Below are 14119 nucleotides of genomic sequence, written 5' to 3' on the forward strand. Positions count from 1 at the left end.
GTGTCCATAAAAAATAATGTAGGATAATTTTGTTTTAGTTTTCTATATAGATAATATGTCACACTATGTGGATACCTTTCTGCAACTTGCTTTTTTCACCCAACAATATGTCTTGGAGAACAATACCTCTTGTTCTTTTAAATGGCTGAATTGTGTTTTATTGTGTACTGCAGATTACACAGTCACTCTCCCCTGTGGATAGTTGTGGCCATTTTTCCCCTCTTAGAAACCATGCCTACAGAAGGCTGCCCCCCCCTTCTTTAAACACAGTTCTCATTCCAGATTTATTAGAGATCTGGCTTTGGATAGGAAAGAAAAAAATATCAAATTTTCTTATAATTGTTAATTGATGATAGGGTATAACTAGAAAAAGATAATTCTGGTCAAAATGGACTGCATTCTTTTATATTCCCTAGAAAAAATTTAAAAATAATTTAACTGTAGTCCCTGTCAGAAGATGGGATGGGCCAGGTAGGCCTGTGTGGATCCTCTGGAGCTGTGGTTCTGTTAGGTCAAGTTGCTTGTGTCCAGTGCCTTTCCCCAAGAAAGCACATGTTTATTAAAATGGTTGCATGCAGACATTACATACTACAACTGACCATCGTATTTTTAAAGACATGGTTTAAATCTTTCACTGTTCTTTAATGTTATGGGGTGGTGAAGCAGCACAAGACACTGCCTCCCGGCTACAGGGTCAGGGAGCTGCGGTAGAACTCCTTCCTCTGCAGCTCCCCACTGGCCACACCGCGGAGGGAAGGAGACAGCACTGTGTGTCCCTGGCTATGTCACTGCTCCCCCCGATTCCAGAGGTAATGTGACACGGTGAGCACAGGTGTGCTCTCACACAAATGGGCTGTGCACAGTAGCTCCAGTGTGCAAGAAGTTCAGGGAAACAGAAAACACCTTTTTCCTGGTTCTCCTCATCAAATCCAATAGAACATTTGCTTTTAAAAGCAAACATTTTCCTGATGACAGTAGTGATATGTATTTATCATAGAAAATTTGGAAAATATAGGAAAGTACTAGGAAGAAAATAAAAATCACCCATTATCGAGCCATCCAAAATAACAACAGTGTTGTTAATATTTTGTATATACCCTTGTAGTCTTTCTTCCTGTGGATAAACACACGTAAACTGTAGAGACATTTTGGGTGTGGGGAATAAATAATAGACTCACTTTTCCTATAATTCTTTCTCCCCTCCTACCTCCCACTCCACTGCCTCCGCCAACTTCCCAGAAAAAAAAAAAAGAGATTTGCAATCAGTGGAAATCATAAAACTGTCAAAACACGTGAACTCGGTCATGCTGGCTAAGAGCCACAGGCAGAGCAAATGTCACAGGATTTACCTACCCAGGGACAAAGGACGAACACAGATGGTGTTGCCACCCTGGGTTCTGAGCACCCCTCTGTTCACCTGCACCGTCTCAGGTTCCCTTAGGAAACACGCTCCTGGGCTTTTGGTATTTCCTGAGCTTCCTTTTGTGGGCTGTGGTTGCTTCCCTCTTCCTGGAGGATGCTGGGCCCTCTTCGTTGTCCTTACCCCAGTCCTTCTGTGCCGGCTTCCTTTCTTCCTGGCAATCTGCCAGCCAGCAGTACTTTTGTGGTTTGTTGGGTCATTCATTCCAATGTCTTCCACTGTAACTGGACGTCACTTTCTGCTCTGTCCTATGTAATTCTGGGTAATTTTAGAAGAGGCCAAAAAGGTCACAATCCCATCAGAGAAAGGATGTGGCTCATTGCTTCCCTTCTGGGGCCACGTCGGGCAACGCTGAACTGCAACCCAAGAGCTCTACAGGCCCAGGAGGCAAAAGGCTCCACGGGACCCCTCTCACCCCAAATTCATAGGAATCATTAAAATTCAGCTCCCTTCATAGAGTATATATTTTCCTACAAATTCAAAAAGCAACAACAGCTTTCTTCACTTTGGAATGATGATCTTGAGTTTCTGTTTTAAGGAACAATAGTGCACCATGTCACCTTCCAGAGTCTTTTCCGGTTCTAGGGTTGGGGGACATTTACACAGAAACACACTGATGTGTACACTGACCTAGAACAGGTAGGCGCTAATTGGTCACAGGCAGAACAGGCAATCGCTTAATGTTGCCTGACTGGACAACTTTCTCACCTATTCTTCCTAACACCTCCGTCAAGATCTTCCGTCCCCACCGCCTGTCATGAAGCCCAGTAGTCTATCTTTAGAGTCTTGAGAACTGTATTAGTTAAAATTAGGTTTGGCTGTTGGTCATAGTAAAACAAAATGACGAGGATTAAAGGAGATGGAAATTTCTCTCTCTCCCTGGGTGTGGAAAAACCAACGCAAACCGTTTTTCCTCTGCTCTCACACCACAACAACAATCAACACAGAAGATGACTTCTGTGACCACATGTTTGGGCGTTTCGCCCCCCCACACCAAGCAAGCAATCAATTCTACAGTGGACACTAGCTGGGTGTCCTCCCATTCAATTCTGACTCTATCTACTTGGACATAGCCTGGCGACAGGTCGAGGGCTCAGTCCCACAAGACCACCCCCTCCTTTCTACCAATTGCAAGTCTGGGCCTCAGGAACATCTGACATTTCCAAAGCCTTCAAGTTCGGGTGCCCATCACCCCCTTTTCGGGTTCAATTTGTTTGCTAGAGCGGCTCACAGAACTAAGGGAAAAACATTTACCAGTTTACTACAAAGGATATTTTAAAAGATACAAATAAGTGGTGAGATGAAGAGATACAAAGGACAAAGTCTGGAAGGGTCCCTATTGCAGGAGCTTCCGTCCCCGTGGAGCTGGGGTGCACTACCCTCCCAGCACGTGGATGAGCTCTTGTTCACCTTCCCGTCGGCCTCCATGTGTTCAGCTATTCAGAAGCTCACTGAACCCTGTCCTCTCGGACCTATTATGGAGACTTCATTGGATAGGCGTGATTGAAGCATGGGCAACCATGTTGAAATATGACTGGACAAAAAGGGTATAGATTTAATACTAATAGGCTAAGTAGGGAAACCTAGCAAGACCTGCCTGTTCAGATTCTTCCTGGCCTCTCTGTGCAGCATTCCTTCCTCCGGGGTATGGGGCAGGACCCTCCCTGGAATGAAGGTCTTATGATCAACAATCAAGTTAGAGTCCTACCTTAGGTGAAAGAAGGGCAGGAGGTGAGAGAGAGAGAGAGAGAGAGAGAGAGAGAGAGACACGGAGATATTCTGTTTACTGAGACCTGCTTCTGAGGCCTAAGTTGCCCGTATATTATAGCAAAAGGGCTATGGGAGTTATAAGCCACGAACCGTGGACCAAAAACTATATATATGATAATATCACATTCCCCCCTCATATTATCATCTAAGGGTAGGAAGTGCAGAGCTGGTGTGGCAGCTCTGCTCCATGGTGTCCTCAGGGAGCTCAGCTCCATCTATCCTGAAGTTCTAACAAATGTGGCCTCCATACTTGAGATCAACCCTGGGTCTGAGATGGAGCTCCAGCTGTCATGTTCATGTTCTAAGTAGCAGGATGAAGAATGGGGATGGGGAAGCTGCCTCTGCCAGGAAATTCCCAGAAGCTGCAACATGGCACTTTTGCTCCAATTCTGTCAGTCGCATAGCTACACCTACCTGCAAGAGAGGCTTGGAAATGTCATTTTATCTGTGTGGCCAGGTGCCAAGATAAATATTCAATTGCTGTAGGAAAAGAGGAAAATAGCTATTGGGAAAAACCATCAGTTTCTGCTGTAAGAACTTGGAATTCTAAGAACCAACTATTAGAATATAAGTAACTCAGAGAGGGTTTCCAACCTCAGCCATTGTCACTCCATGCTTTTGTGGGGCACAGTGCCACTACGAAAGGGCACAGCTTATGAGAATGGAGTGTAGCCCAGGCACAGGCAGAGAGGGCAACAAAGAAGAGGCTGCCCAGAAAGCCATGGCAGGACCACAAACAAAAGTTACTCTCCTGGCCATTTTCCATGGGACCTGAAGGATGGGTGCATGGCTGCATCCTTCTCAGCTTCAGGAAAGATGACTCTGGAAATAAATGTAAACCACAAATGCCATGGGAGATCTTACAGGGCTGACTGACCACTGCAATTCATGACAGGAGAAAACTAGCATCTTTAGCACCTATGAGGTGCCAGGCACTAAGCCAGAGGCTTTATGTACGTTCTGTCATTTAATTCTCACAGCAACTTATTATCATTTTCCATTATCATACCATTTTACAAATGTGAAAACAGGCTCAAGACTAAAGAGAGTTTTAATCCATTGCTCTCTCTCAGTGTAGAACAAGACTAGGTTACACAGACTTCAAGCTATACTAAAAGGCTATAGTAACTAAAATGACACAGTACTGGCACAAGAACAGAGACATAGACCAAGGGAACAGAACTAAAAACCCAGATATAAAACCATCCTCATATAGCCATCTAATCTTTGACAAAGCAGACAAAAACATACACTGGGGAAAATAATCCTTATTCAATAAATGGTGCTGGGAAAATTGGATAGCCACATGTAGAAGACTGAAACAGGATCCACACCTTTCACCTCTCACAAAAACCAACTCACAGTGGATAACAGACTTAAACCTAAGGCATGAAACTATAAGAATTCTAGAAGAAAATGTTGGAAAAACTCTTATCGACATTGGCCTAGGAAAACAATTTATGAAGAAGACCCCAAGGGCAATCACAGCAAAAACAAAAATAAATAAATGGGACATGACCAAATTAAAAAGCTTCTGCACAACCAAGGAAACTATCATGAGAGCAAACAGACAACCTACAGAATGGGAAAATACATTTGCATGCTACACATTCAGTAAAGAGCTGATAACTGCAATCTATACAGAACTCAGGAAAACAGCAAGAAAAAAAATCAAACAACCCCATTAAAAAGTGGGCAAAGGATATGAACAGAAATTTTTCAAAAGAAGACAGACTAATGGCCAAGAAACATGAAAAAATGTTCAACATCTCTAATCATCAGGAAAATGCAAATCAAAACCACAATGAGATATCACTTAACTCCAGTGAGAATGGCCTTTATCAAAAAGTCCTGAAACAATAAATGTTGGTGTGGATGCAGAGAGATAGGAACACTCATACACTGCTGGTGGGACTGCAAACTGGTGCAACCTTTGTGGAAAGTAATATGGAGATACCTCAAAGAGTTAAAAGTAGACCTACCATTTGATCCAGTAATCCCATCACTGGGCATCTACCCAAAGGAAAAAAAGACATTCTATAAAAAAGACATCTGCACTTGAATGTTTATAGCAGCACAATTCACAATTGCAAAGATGTGGAAACAACCCAAGTGCCCATCAATACATGAGTGTATTAATAAAATGTGGTATATGTATACCATGGAGTACTACTCAGCCACAAAACAATGGTGATCTAGCACCTCTTGTGTTACCCTGGATAGAGCTGGAGCCCATTCTACTAAGTGAAGTCTCACAAGAATGGAAAAACAAGCCCCAAATGTACTTACCATCAAATTGGTATTAACTGATCAACACTTATGTGCGCATATAGCAGTAACATTTATCGGGTGTCAGGCAGGTGGGAGGGGGAGAAGGGAATGGGTATATTCACACCTAATGGGTGTTGTGTGCACCATCTAAGGAATGGACACACTTGAAGCTCTGACTCGGACAGGGCAAGGGCAATGTATGTAACCTAAACATTTGTACCGCCACAATGTACTGGAAAAAAAAGACTAGGTTAGAGAGGTTCAAGGTTCCAAGCATATACATTCTTGATAAATGTGTGTATCAACTTTTGTAAAGTGAATCCCGCAAAAGTCAGGAAGATGAGTGGCCTGCTGCTATTTAAAAGCTGTGAAAAATAAAATCAAATAAAATAAAAGCTGTGAATACTTTCATAAAACAAAGCCTTGTTTAGTAAAAACAGTGACTTCCCTAATTTATTGTAAAAACCCAGATTTTCATATGTCAGGTGGAAATAGAGCAAGATGTTCTTCTTATTCATCTAAATATCCTGTGAATTATGAGGTTTACTTTTGCAATGACCCAACTGTGATTTTGTTAATAATATTGCAAATGTTTATGTAATTCAACTAATGCTAATTTTTTGATAGAATGAAAATATGAAGGATGATGACCTCTCAATGGAACGAAATGAAAATGAACTAGCACAAATAAGTCTCAGCCAACACACTGCTCCGCCTCTCAAGCAGAAAAGAGAGACAGGGTAAAATTAAATCATTTTATTGGTGACTCAAGGAAATGAATTAAAACACTGTGGGGAAAACTAAGTGTCTGATTAATATGTGGTTTACATGTTAACGCAAAAATATTTGAAGTCAGGATGAAAGACTGTTAAAACAGGTCAGAAAACTAAATTACCCTAGACCTGTGTTTTAAATGAGAGTAATTGCTAAGAGAAATTTCTTTTTATATTTATACATATAATTATTTTCCCTCCAGTACATTTTTAAAGGGAAGCTATCATGAAACTCCCTTAAGTTAAATAAAATGCCTTCAATTTGTATGTGAATTTTCTGAACTACTTTGAAGTGAAAGGCATGTTTAAATTTCTCCTGCCTGCTAAAGGTACAACTATGCAATGGCGCTACAATTGCTGGGCTTGGATGATGGCCCCGAGCCCAGTGATAGGAATCTTGTCCTGACAAGAGGGGCCTACCTGTCCTTTCTGTATCTGCGCCACCTGCGAATCAGGGAACTGCAGGTATGTGGATGGCAGCAGAATGTCTGGTTGTCTAGAAAGGGGGCTTTTCTGCTATTCCAGTAGCAATGCATTTTTATGCTCTTTCCCTTTGTTCTAATTTTTTTTTTTTACATGAAATCAGCCCCTTTCTGGGGTGGTATGTTCCTTTTTCCACAGTAGGGTTGATGTGCCACCCTTGAGGCTCTCGAGTTTTTCTCTGTAGGGTGGGGCTAGGCAAAAGACAGGGTCCTGACTCTGTTCTTTTTTTGTTTCAGCGCATCTGCTTAGGAATTCTGAACTATTTCAGATCCATTGAGCGAACTCTGACCATCAACACTTCGGGCCTTACCTTGGTTTCAGGGAACCTGGTTCCCACCATGGAAGATAGTTCCTGGGTAAATATGGCAAAAGGAGGCTTGGGCACCTTGCATGGCCTGGGATCTGGCCACTACATCCATGGGACACCTGCTGAGCACAAGGTGAGCCATTCTGCCACAACTCTCTTCCTTCATTATTCTGCCTCCTAAGCCACCTTCTACTTAGCACCTGGAATCAGTTAATATGATAAAGTAACAGGTGGAGGGTTTCTTAGGGGAAAATGGTCTTTAAAAACAATTATAGTAAAAGGGGAAATGGCTTTTTAACCACAACCCCCCATAATGTCCGCTTGAGAGCAAGACAGAGGCAGAGAGTACCCTAAAAGCCCCACTGGAGGCCGTAATAGGAGGAAGCTATTTCAGAGCATGTGGGGCCATTGCTGTTATCCTGTCCTGAGATCCACATCCTTTCAGAGAAGCTCTTCTTAGACCCTCCTTGGCATTGCTGGAGGGATCTTTTTGCCACTCGCCTGTTTTCTAAGCCCCAAATGAAACAAGTAGACAAAAAAACAGCTGTAGAGAAGATTTGAAAGAGCTGAACAATAAAAAAAAAAATCATTTATCCTTCCACAAACCTATTTGCTCCTTGGTGCTTTTGATGTCTGTGGAACATTATTTTTCTATATAAAGTCTATACATTTTCAACCTTGCCTAACAAAAGGCCAATAAGACAAAATTCATATCAACTCCCTTCGTTGGGAACAAAGTTGAGAATGCCTACATTTTATTGGACTATTTTAGATACTCTTGTAATATTTCAGTCTCTAGAAAGTTTATTCCTGGAGATAGAGTTAACATGAATTTTATCTTCTTAAAAATACTAAATTGACAAATGTGAAACATAAAATCTATTTAGCTACCATAACAAGCCATATTCTAAGCTAGTGTGACCCCTGATTTATGCCTGTTATGTCTATAAAATCTTACCATTAACTGTTGTTCGTATGCACAGTCTAGAGCAGAACTGTCCAATCTGTCCAATGGAAATAGAATGCAAGCCACATACATAATTTAAATTTTTCTAGTAGCCAGAAGAAAAGTACAAAGAACCATAGGATATTAATTCTAATAATATAACCTGTTTAGCCCAATGTATGTAAGATGCTATCATTTCCACATGTAATCAATATTAAGAAATCATTGATGAGATATTATACATTTTTATACTAAGTTTGCAAAATCTGGTGTGTGTTTTATATGGACAGCACATTTCAACTCAGACAAGCTGCGTTTCAAGTGTTCAATAGCCACAGGTGCCTAGAGGCTACTGTACTAAACAGTTCAGCTCTAGATATTGGGAAATGTTTTCTCATTTTCCCAACCCAGCCACCTAGATTTCTACCTTCACACCCTTCCTCCTTTGGTCTCCTTTCCTAACAAGCTCCCCTGACTCCTGTCCCCTCACCACACAGACTTCCTCTCAGACCTTCCTTTACCCCACCACCCCCCTCCCTTGATCCTAGCTCCTTAAGCCTAGTTTGCCCCTCAGTGGAGCTAGAGAAAAGGGTTAAGCCACTTTAAAAACAAACACACCTACAAAACAAATACATCTTTCTCTTACTAATGTTGATCCTACCATAGCAGTGGTATGTTATTATGCTAATAGACATTTAAAAAAAAATTTTTTTTTGCCAAGGAGCCCTCTCTCAGTTTGTTTATTCTGGGGTGAGGAGGGGGAGACAAATACCATCCTGCCCCCTTGTAGCAGGTGCTTCTCAGTAGTAATGCAATTTTTCTTTCCTGCACCCTCATGAATGATAGGGATCACAGCACCTTTTAAAGCTCCCAGCTGCTATTACTTCAGCGCACCTTGAGAAGACCACTCAAGGAAGTGACCTTCTGTCAGAGTCTGTAATAGGACCATGTGGTTTAGCTACACCCCATGGGGATGGCCTTGTTAGCATTTGTGACAGAATATCCAGGCCTGGTTGGTGTGATTCTTTCCCATGCAGGGATGGGAGGCACAGGTGCTACTTACTCTGTCGGGTTGATCACACCTAGGCCCAGGACCAAGGCTGCTGGGGGTAAGACCACTGGGCTTACCAGACATCAGAGAAGCTCCTAATATGGAGACCCCTTTCCTTGGGACCAGTGTGTTTGATCCCATGAGGAAAGTCTTGGGCCAGTATTAACAAATGGTCATTCAACAACAATACCTAGCATGATTTCTAGGCAGAGAAGTCAAGTTTAATTCCAAAGTTTTGGCCTGAGCATTTGAAAGTGTGAAGTTGCTATCTCAGATATGGTTGGAGCAGATTTGTTGGGAAGAGCTGTATTATCTCAGTTCAGAACATGGAAAGTTTGAGATGCTTATGAGATGTTAAGGTGGCAAAAGGAAGTAGAGAGATGGATATACATCTTTCACGTAGTATGCAATAAATGTTTATTTGATAAAAGAAAGGCTCTGCCCATAACAGAATGGTTGTGAGATTACAGAAAGACCATGTATACATGAAAGTGTTTTGCAAAGTATATCACACTGTTCAAACGCAGAACAATAAACTATGTATCCTCTGCAAACTAAAAGGACAGGTAGAATAGAAGGTATCTTTCATTTTCTGTTTAAAAGATTTAAAAGATAGTAGCCAATGGATTCAGTCATTCACCCAACAAATTTTGATGGGAATTTTAGGCTGAAATATTATTATCTGAAACTAATGTAAGATGATTTAGGAAAAGGTAAACTAGTCAGAGAAGTATTGTCTATGCTGCCAAAATGCCTAAAATTCAGACTAACTAGTGATGGCAGAAGCTACTAGGGTAAAAGAAAGAATGATGGGCCACCAATTTTCCTATAGTTACTATATACAGCAAATAGTTACCTTGGCATCAATTAATTTTCAGACTTGAAAACATATGAATCATTCCTGAGATCACATTATTTCATACCCTAACAGGTAATTATTGCCGTCTCCTTTCTGCTATTCCTCCAAGCATAATTTTGAAGGATCAACTCTCTAGACAGCAAAACCTTTAGAGGGAGGGTCTGTGAAAACAATTAAAATAAAAAAAGAAATAAGGAAACATTATAGTGACTGAGCCATAAACCTGCATGAAGCGATTTGGCCATCTGGTCTTTAAAGTGCATCTCCTGTGCTCCTGAGAGCAAAGTATAGCAGAAAGAGAAGGAATATGTATGAATATATGAAGAGTTTGAACAATGGGGCATGGGAGGGGAGAGTGAAAAATGACCGTTTAAATAGATGATGGTATTAAAGTAGGCATCTTGACAATGCTATCGCTTTCCATCAGCTTCAGAACCCAGTCCAGTGGCCATTTCCTGAAAGTCTTATAAAATTCTTCTGTACAAGAACACTGGGAAAGGTCTTTTCCAGTAAAGTGGATTAAGTATAACACATTAAGTTGTCCCTTTTTTCCTCTAAGGAGAGCTCATTTTGATATATAACGAGACAGGCGCCAAATGCCAATAGGAGCCAACATGGTACTTTATAAATCTAAGAAGGCCATTTAATTTTTGTATGCAACATGTCATTTTCTCAGCATCTTTCCTGTTTTCCACTGGTACCAATCATTTTGAAAGAAATGATAAATTCACTTTTGGAATTCTAGTCAAAGGAAGCTCCTATTATTAAAAAGTTTTATGACTAAAGCTTAGCAAAAAGCAAAGCAAAACAAACACTATCCTGCTAGAGAAATGCTTTCTTGATGAAATATTGTGAAACATAGTTATTATTTAGAAATGCTCACACTTTTACTTGTTAGAAGGTTTTAAAAGTTTCAGCTTGAATGAGTAAGAATCTAAAATATAACAGCACATAAAAACTGATTATAGAACCATAGAGCTGACGGGACCTAGAGAGCACCCCCATCCACCTTTCTGACATTGGCAATTAGCCATCAAGGCAGACAATAATCAACCCTGTTTGTAAAGGTTCCAGAGGGGTTCCTGTAGTTATACAATAGGCAATGCCGTATACACAAACCAGCTGATGGCTTATGGAAAGCCAGGATATGACTGTCTAAAATTTATAGATAAATGGATTCTAAACAAATGATTACTTATAAAAGCTTTGCTTTTATAAGATGAATAGGTGCAGGATGAAAGATTGGGAGCCACTAGTTAATTCCATAGTTTAAATAAGTCATGGATAATGACTAAGAAAATCAGATTGTTTTTCTTAAAATATATTTAAAAAAACAGAAAATAACAAGGCTGGTGAGGATGTGGAGAAACTGGAACCATTGTGCTCTGTTGGTGGAAATGTAAAATGGTGCAACCACTATGGAAAACAGTATGGAAATTCTTCAAAAAATTAAAAATAGAATTACTATATGATCCAGCAATTCTACTTCTGGGTATGTAGCCAAAAGAATTGAAATCAGGAGTTCAAAGAGATATTTATATGCCTATGTTCATAGCAGTATTATTCACAATAGCCAAAAGGTGGAAGCAATCCAAGTGTCCATCAACAAATGAAACAAAATATGATATGCAAATACTATGGAATATAATTCAGCCTTAAACAGAAAGGAAATTCCTGAAACACATGCTATGACATGAATGAACCTTGAACACATTGTGCAAAATGAAATAAGCCAGTCACAAAAGGACAAATACTAAATGATTCCATTTATATGCCTACCTAGAGTAGTCGAAGTCATAGAGACAGAAAGTATAATGGTGGTTTTCAGGGGCTTCGGGGAGGGAAAAATGGGGAGTTATTGTTTAGTGGGTACAGATTTTCAGTTTTGCAAGATGAAAAGAATTCTGGAGATGTATGGTGATGGTGGTTACACAATATGAATGTAAATGTCACTGAATTATACATGTAAATATGGTAAATTTTATGTTATATGTATTTTACCATAATAAAACACATGCATATTTAAAATATATAAAATATAAAAGCAAAAACAAAGCCAATGTTTCTTAACCTTTTTTTCATCATGGCTTCTCCTACAAATACCCTTTTTAGACTTTTTTTTTTCCTTAATACCCCCCTAAAGAAATGTTAACATCAGAGATATGCCATATATTTGTTTATGTATAATTTTTATATATGTGCTTTATATATAAAAAGAATAAGGGGTTTTTTTTTGTTTGGTTTTTTTTTTTTTTTTTGCCCTCAAGAACCATATCTTTCCCATATCTTTCCCATATGGAATGTCTGTATTGTTAGACTTTAGTGACATGAGATCAGAATCTATGAGGGCAAAACACAAGATTTTTTTATTGGCATATGTTAAAACTACAGGTAGAGATCATAGGTTATAGACTCAAAGAAACCTATGTGCAAAAGTATCAAAAGCCATTCATATACTCAGCCATTCTTTTATTTAACATATTTTCTAAGCTTCTATTACCCTATGTGTTAGGCCCTGTCCTAAGCAATGGGAATTCAATCATGAACAAAAATAGACATGCTCTTTACCCTTAGAGTATTTTTTAATCCTGGGAGACAAATATTGCTCAAAAATCACACAAATAAATATAAAACAGTGACATAATTAAGTTCCTCAAAAGAGAGATAAGATATTTGGTGCTGTAGGGAGGCCAGGGTGGAGGGGTTTTATGGAAGTGAAGATTGAGCTGAGGTTGGAAGATGAAAAGGCTTTAACGAGGTAAAGAGGAGAGGGAGACTCTTCCACGGAATGGGGACAACCTATGCAAAGGACGTGTGGCCAGAGGGAGCGTGGCACCCATAGGACACCAAAAGAAGACAGGAGTGGCCAGGACACAGCAAGTCACATGGAAAGTGATGAAAAATGGAACTAGCCCAGGGTTTCTCAACCTTGGCTATTGACATTTTGGACCTGATAATTTTTTGTCGTGTGAGGCTGTTCTGTCCATTATAGGATATTGAGTAGCATCCATCCCTGGCTTCTACCCACTAGATGCCAGAAGCACCTCCTCCCCCTAAGCTGTAACAGCCAAAAGTATCTCCAGACATGGCTAAATATTCTCTGGAGGGCAAAGTCACCCTAAACTGAGAAGCACTGGACTAGAGAGAGAGGTGAATTTCACTTTGTTCTGTGAGCAATGGGAAGCCTTTTAAGGATATTACAGGGGGAGGGGGTGAAATAATCAAAAGTGTATTTCCAAAAGATCCTCTGCCAACAGCGAGTGAGAAGAGGGAAAGCCCAGGCCAGAGGGCATGTGGATAGTACAATTAGGAGGCTAGACCAGTTTAGAAGCTTCTAGACCAGTCCTCGTGAAAGATAATAACAGCTTGGACTGGGCTAGTGGGTGGTGGAGATGGAAAGAAGCGGATGGATTTGAGAGATAGGAAGTAAAACCAACAGGACTTGGTGATAGATTGGACATGTAGCATGAGCCAGAAGAGATGTCAGGAATGATTCATTCTAGAGGAAGTGGCTGCTATTTAGTAAAATGGGCTGGAGATGGCCTACATTTGGGTGGGGAAGCCTGCATAATTTGATCATGTTAAATTTGAGGGGGCTTTGAGATGCCCAGGGGCAGAGGTCAATTAGGTACTGGGATGTGTAGGTCTGGAGCTCTGGGATGTCTGGATTGGAGATGTAAACTGGGGAACAAATGGTCTAAACATGGTGATCCCAGCTGTGAAAGTATATGCCACCTCCTAGGGAAGGAATATATGAGGAAGAGATGAGGACCTAGGATTGGGGCTTGAGTGTGGCCACCAGGTAATGACCCGATCAAGAAAAATACACCGCAAGGCATCAGAGAAGGAATGGCTGGAAAGCTGGCAAGATCAAAGAGAATGTGGAGTTCTAGATGCCCGGGGAAGAGAGTGAGTCAATAAGCCAGGAGTACGAAACTGTGTCAGATGCCCTGAGAGGTTACCAAAATAGCTAAAGAAAGTTTGCTGGATGTAGAGCAATGGCCATAGTTGGTCTTAGCAAGAGGGATTTGGTGGCTTGATGGGGACAGGGGCCAGATGGGAATGGGTTGAAGAGTAAGAGGTGAAGAAATGGAGACAGAGAATATAAATAACATCTTGGGAAGCTGGCCCATGATGGGGAGGACAGACATAGCATGGAACCTGGGAAAGGATGTGAGGAAGTTTTAAAATGGGAGGGATGTACACATTTCAGGTCAGTTGGGAAGGCTCCAGCTGAGA

At 40.7% G+C, this 14119-nt stretch overlaps 1 protein-coding gene across 7 annotated transcripts in view; it reads left to right on the forward strand.

Moving 5' to 3' along the window:
- Window positions 1–14119, forward strand: part of LOC123633144 — a 153384-nt gene that overhangs the window by 48050 nt on the left and 91215 nt on the right. For all 7 annotated transcript variants that reach the window (XM_045544145.1, XM_045544146.1, XM_045544143.1 and 4 more), the window contains exons 12-14: window positions 6089–6201; window positions 6564–6699; window positions 6954–7157. In XM_045544145.1, the coding sequence (XP_045400101.1) occupies window positions 6089–6201; window positions 6564–6699; window positions 6954–7157 (453 nt within the window). The remainder of the gene's footprint in view (window positions 1–6088; window positions 6202–6563; window positions 6700–6953; window positions 7158–14119) is intronic.

This window comes from Lemur catta, chromosome 2, assembly GCF_020740605.2.
Source record: "Lemur catta isolate mLemCat1 chromosome 2, mLemCat1.pri, whole genome shotgun sequence".
NCBI classification, from domain to species: domain Eukaryota; kingdom Metazoa; phylum Chordata; class Mammalia; order Primates; family Lemuridae; genus Lemur; species Lemur catta.